This window comes from Styela clava, chromosome 7 (genome assembly GCF_964204865.1).
Source record: "Styela clava chromosome 7, kaStyClav1.hap1.2, whole genome shotgun sequence".
NCBI classification, from domain to species: Eukaryota; Metazoa; Chordata; class Ascidiacea; order Stolidobranchia; family Styelidae; genus Styela; species Styela clava.
In genome coordinates this window covers 13,431,296-13,437,295 of record NC_135256.1, presented here as the reverse complement: position 1 = coordinate 13,437,295, position 6,000 = coordinate 13,431,296, and the positions used below count along the sequence as shown (strand labels likewise).

The 6,000-nt window shown below is 34.0% G+C and overlaps 1 protein-coding gene across 2 annotated transcripts; it reads left to right on the top strand.

The window, feature by feature from the left end:
• The first annotated feature begins 337 nt into the window (after positions 1 to 337).
• Positions 338 to 5,632, top strand: LOC120328168 (heparan-sulfate 6-O-sulfotransferase 1-B-like). 2 transcript variants are annotated; one of them, XR_013477437.1, is made up of 7 exons: positions 338 to 1,386; positions 1,918 to 2,145; positions 2,281 to 2,374; positions 2,919 to 3,058; positions 3,141 to 3,508; positions 3,936 to 4,749; positions 4,816 to 5,632. XR_013477437.1 is itself a non-coding variant. In XM_039394588.2 (6 exons), exons 1-6 carry the CDS (start codon positions 1,164 to 1,166, stop codon positions 3,999 to 4,001), a joined length of 1,119 nt encoding a protein of 372 aa, XP_039250522.2. In that variant the 5' UTR covers positions 338 to 1,163; the 3' UTR covers positions 4,002 to 5,632. The 2 variants fall into 2 exon arrangements, 1 of the variants encoding a protein (XP_039250522.2); XM_039394588.2 differs by having other exon boundaries at positions 3,936 to 5,632.
• Positions 5,633 to 6,000: the final 368 nt, after the last annotated feature.

Here is a 6,000-nt window from a genome sequence, read left to right as displayed (position 1 = left end):
TCTAGGGAATACCGGTAGTACTAGATTAGTATATCAAGTCTCGAATGTAGAGCAAGTCGACCTAAACACAACTGGCATTTAACATTGCCAATTGTGTTTGAGGATTTATTTCAATGTTACGGTACATAATTGAAATGGTGACCGTACATTGGAACCCATGTACATTTGAACCCATGCGTATATCCACGGGTTCAATCTATATGCGGGTGCTAAAACCCATGGGTTAGGGTTAGTATGGGTTTAACTATCCGTGAAACAAAAAAAATTAGCATACAATGCAATAGGTGCAATAGCATACAGGTGCAATTGTCATGGGTTCAAATGCACGTGGGTTCAAATGTAATGGAACCAATTGAAATATAATTTTTTTTATGATTGAGTAAATAGTTGATTTATAATGGACACTATGATTTAACAAGTCTAGAGATGCGAAAAATATTGTCATTATACGTTTGTGTAAAGTTCTTTTCAGTTCATGGTATTCTAATATTATTAATTTCAGAAATTATACGGCTCTCACATATTTTTGACTTGCTGCATGCAGCTCTTATACTAAAAAAATTTGCCCACCCCTGATATATGCCAAAATTGTTTCGCCATGCCCACTAGCAGACTAGAAGTTACCTATTGTTGTACGAAACTACAGTCTTTATCCAATTTTGCACTTCTGTAAATTCGATGGCTTAACAATTTGCGTATCGTGCCATGGAAAACTTAACCCTGTTCCGTCAGTCAGAATACATATTGTATTATTGTGGGAATCGATTTTACGTGGTTTTAGTTACCGGTATCCTATAACTGTGGAATGAATATTTGTGAGAATGTATAGGCGTGACATGTTGGAATGTAGTTGTTGACTGGTTTACTTTTTCGTATGTGAACAGACTCAGCAGAAATATTTATACTCAGTACTCTGACCCTATGCAAACAATATTTAAAAAAAAAATTTCTGATTCAAAACTTTATTATCTGACATTCTCCTAAGAGGTTAATAACCCTGAAATCATCCTGATCATTGTGCAACATTTTGGTTTTCTGGATTGTACTCATTTTTCAAAATTGACTCTTATTGTTTCAATTTTATATCTTTTCAATATACCCATAAAAATAGATTAAGTTCTGCTTTATTTGTACTGCATTACTATTGCCACATCATCCACTGTATGATGAAATGGGAACACTGTAATTGCAATTGGAAAAAGGTTTTCGCCATTTTGGTTATTTTTGCACTACTCACTTCACTAGTGATATATCATTCACCGCGACTATCTATAAGACAATTTCAATCTATTCCAACCACAAAATCGTCTGTCTGGTTGAATAAAATAAAGCATGCAAGGGAACAAGAAGAAACCATTAAATTCTTGGAATCTTCAACTGAAAAAGGTAGCATTTGATGATCTTCTTTTATTGTATCAGTGTTAATAAAAAATTTTGTCACTTAATGTTGGCTGATATTTGTCTGAAATTGGCCTTTGTCATACATTTTTTTTGCAATCACCCGAAAATTGCATATTTTTGCCTATTTTATGAACATAAAAATCTCCCGTCCGTCCTCTTGTCAATATTTCTTAGATTGAAATTTGGTCGATGTGGTTAGCTACGAGATTTTTTTTTTTCTGTGCAGTGCCCATTAGTAGTTATATTATGAGATTGATATCGAAAGAGAGTTTTAGCCACCTGAATTCAATTTTATGGCTTGAAAAGACGTCTTTTCAAGTGAAAATATTTTTAAAATCTTGAAAATATCAATTTATGAATTTATTTTAGTGTGTTTCGGACCTCTTCTCAAATAATGCATTGGAAATTATCATTCGTGAAATATTGAATAATTGGCACATACAAACTCATATTTGAGTTATGTAAAATTATAAACTTTTTTGTTAGAAAGTTTTGACTTTTATTATTGATTTTCAGGAAACCTGATTGATGATAAATTTGGCAAAGTGAATTTTGACATCAATGGTTCTGATGTTTTGGTATTTCTACATATGCAAAAAACTGGTGGATCTGAGTTTGGGAGGCATCTGGTTTCCAACCTAATTTTAAGTAAAGAATGTGATATACTCGAACATAGAAAAAGAAGAAATTGTTTGCGACCTAACTCTGATGTTGAAACATGGATATTTAGTCGGTATTCAACTGGTATGATCACTGTCTTGTTAACTTTATACAGTGTTGTGAGATAATTATACGCCTGTCAATTTTATCACATTCGTTTGTGCAGTCTGACAATATTCAGGCAAACATGAGTTCAATTAATGGTGATACATTTCACAGGTTGGGCATGTGGACTACATTCTGGCTGGACGGATCTTCATGAATGCATTGCAGACAAAATGACATATCTAGAAAAAGTTGATAAAAAGAGGAAGTATGCTAATTGTGATATTGAGTAGTTACTTGTAACAATTCTTTGCTACAACACTGTGGTTCCCAACCTTTTTAGTGATATGCCTGTATTTGTGAAAGTCTATAGCCAATACTGTTATGTATAATTGGTTTCTGGTTGAAACATTAAAACTACACACAGTAACCACCTCAAAGTTGGAGGATGGTAGACGTTTTCTATCGACAAGTTATTGCAAATATTAGATACCCCAAAAAGTACCAAGCGCTCCATTCTAATAGATAAACTGCAGCAATCTTTTTTATCCTATTCCTCTGTTTATAGAGTTGCTCTAGATTTGTCGTCGTGTGTGAGCTAGACCAATATAGTAATGATTGTGAACAGTCTTATTTGATATTTTGATTTCATATTGTGCATGAAAAGCTCATTCAAATCCTCATGTGTACCCTGGTTGGAAAATACTTCTCGGAAATATATTTAAAACTTAATGTTCAAGATAACCGATGGTAAATCATAAGTATAGGCTAAATTCATGCTAAAGATCTGATGTTGATTATGTTCTCTTCAGCTTCTTCTATGTAACTATGTTGAGAGATCCAGTTAAACGATATTTGAGTGAATGGAAGCATGTGCAACGTGGAGCTACTTGGCGAACTACTCGTTATGCTTGTAAAGGTAGAGAATATGATATTCCCAAATGCTATACAGGTACAGTTGCTGTTACGCACAATTAAATTTAATGAAAAGTAATGTTCAATGTGTTACTTTTATATTGACTCATATTCTACAGGCAACGATTGGCGAGAGGTATCTCTACAGCAGTTCATGTCATGCCAATACAATATGGCACATAACAGGCAAACCAGAATGCTTGCGGATCTCAGACTTGCTAATTGTTATGAGAGATGGTTAGACAAAAATATGACTGTGACTCAGATTAAACAAATTGAAAATGATATGTTAAAAAGTGCCATGGATAATTTGAGGGATATGACCTTTTTTGGATTGTTGGAGCAGCAAGAAAAATTCCAAAAACTTTTTGAATACATATTCCCGTTCAAGTTCAAAAACAATTTTGTTCAAAGCAACATGACTCATGTATCTACGTTTGTGCCAACGAAGGAAGAAATAGACGAGATACTGGAGTTGAATTATTTGGTAAATATAAATATAGTAATATGAAATTTTATAATTGCATCAAATTAGTTTTTGGTAAGTGTTAAAGATGTATAGTGTGTTGGATGAATAAATGGCAATTCTAAATAGTTTGTATTTAATGGTTCAAGTTTTGAAATATCAGTCGAACATTGTTTGATACATCCATGATTGCTGCCAAAATTTGTTCACATTATGAGGTTGAAATTTCATAAAATATACTGAGCAAAGTAAAACTGGAAAAGTTGTGTAAGCACAGACCACTTCTCCATGCAAGGTGTTATAAACCAGTTCAATCTTGGTCATCTGGTGCACGAAATGAACCCAGTTCAATTTGTGATACTCTTAATATTCCCATCAGTGCAATCAAACTATTCATTTATAAGTTGCCGAATACATATTGCTATAACTAATCAGTCTTACTTTTCAGGATGTGAAATTGTACGACTTTGCAAAGAAACTTTTTGAACGAAGATACATCCGAAGTATATCTTGAAAGTTTGCTCTTCATTTTAAATCTTGTATTTTTATCAATAATGTGCATGTACGTAAACATTTCCAACACTGTGAGATTTTTTCTTTGTACTGATATTTTCACTTACGGTAATTTTTTTTATCAATGCTAACTAATCATATTTGTGCTAAATAGTGTTGTAGTGCCTTATCACATTTCTTTACTTTATAAAAAAATGACGTTTTTCTCAGCATATTTATGTATGTGTAATGATTTCCGGTTCTACGCTACATTCATTGGTTTCATATTTCATCTGCTATATATATGAATGGTCAGCCAGCCCATAGAATTTAACTTAATGAGGTCACATCCTGATTTTGGTAAAATTAAACCCCTGAAGTTATTCTGTTTTTAGTTTAGAACATATCTGGCGATGTGATGGTTATTAGAAGCGTCCCGTCCTAGTTTGATCAATGTGCCTTAGGGCCCAAACATATGCCGGCAGTTATAATTCTGATCCAACTTCCTTTTATCCAAAACAGCAGGATTATTTTCGATGCTATTTCCGGACTTTTTGCATATGGATCATTTAACATCGACTCCTTTAATACCAATGATTTGTTCTTGGTAACCGCGCTCTTGGCTCGCCTTATAATCAAGCAATCTTATCGGTCTTTCCGCCACAGATATAAATATTACCGGTGTTTGTATTTTTAAATTGTGTCCTTATTGTCAGCACTTCTATGCTTTTCTACGAAAAGCTTTGCAATTTAATCACCTTGTTTTAGAGGTCAAATTTCTTCAACCAACATGCATCAATTTATCGTGGTTGCAATTTAATCACCTTGTTTTAGAGGTCAAATTTCTTCAACCAACATGCATTTATTCATGTGTTTGCATCAATTTATCGTGGTCGATTGGCGGTGACAATATGCCCCTATTTGAATCTTGCTGTTTCAAAGTCTAATGTCGGTATATTTTCTACGTGTATATATATATTGTGTCGCAATTAATGTTTCACTTTGTAACATCGTTTATGATGTTGGTCGGTAAGTAGGAAATGGTAATTTATAGAAGAAATAGTCAAAAACCGTGGACTTTATCTCAAAGCAGCGTATTCACTTGACGGTTATCATTTCCTTCGCCAACGAAGTCAGTGGATCTGCTGCCTTTTACTGAGTTACTACATACGCGAACTGCAATTGAGAAGAATTACATTGAGATATAACGGTTCTTGAGACCGGTAACAAGGCGTGTTACTGTATAATAAGACGAGCTTTTTCCTCCCCCGCAGTAAATACAAACAATTTTGCGTTAGTGCTTTTTACAATACAGAAGAAAAAACTGCGCGCGTTTTTTTTTAAATATCCACTTGCATTCCTTGCCCTTCTAAACGCAGCTTGCTCCAGAAATACCCGAAAATAATTTGGGACTAGTCTCAGAAATTCCGGTAAAATACGATTTACTTCCCTAATTGACTGATTTTTTGCTATTAGGGTAATTGTTCAAAAATACCTATAGTTAATAGTTTTGTTTGAAAACGAAAAGTTCTGGAGAGTGAAGGAATCGGTGTTGTTGACCCCGAGGTAAATGTATGTATGTTCGTCTCGCAAAATCAATATAAAAGAGTTAGTAATTATCAATACTGAAGACTGGATGTATGCACAAGACCATACTGGCCTAAAACACGGATGTGCTGCATGCAACCCTTATGATGAGCATAAAATACAATAAATCATATACATATAGCATTGTCCTTTATACAGACAGTTGTGCAAGGAGGGTGGGTGTGGTAACAGGGGTAAGGGCGGAGTTGGAGTATACAAAACTGTTCAAAGGAGTTTGTAAGACAAAACAACATCAATAAATAGAGACAACAACATGAAATAAACTGCATGTAAACATAATAATAAAATTTGGACATAAATACAGCACCCTCGAGTGATGATACCACATACTATAAATGGGGGAAATAGTTAAGTTTATGAGAGTAAGTGTGTGCATATATGGTATGCACCACTCAAGGGTGAATGTCTTCAGT

Excerpts from the sequence above, each read along its gene's own strand:
- LOC120328168 (XM_039394588.2), top strand. The coding sequence starts at position 1,164 with ATGATGAAATGGGAACACTGTAATTGCAATTGGAAAAAGGTTTTCGCC. Across the intron at positions 1,387-1,917 it reads GGAATCTTCAACTGAAAAAG|GAAACCTGATTGATGATAAA; the intron begins GTAGCATTTGAT and ends ATTGATTTTCAG. Across the intron at positions 2,146-2,280 it reads ATTTAGTCGGTATTCAACTG|GTTGGGCATGTGGACTACAT; the intron begins GTATGATCACTG and ends TACATTTCACAG.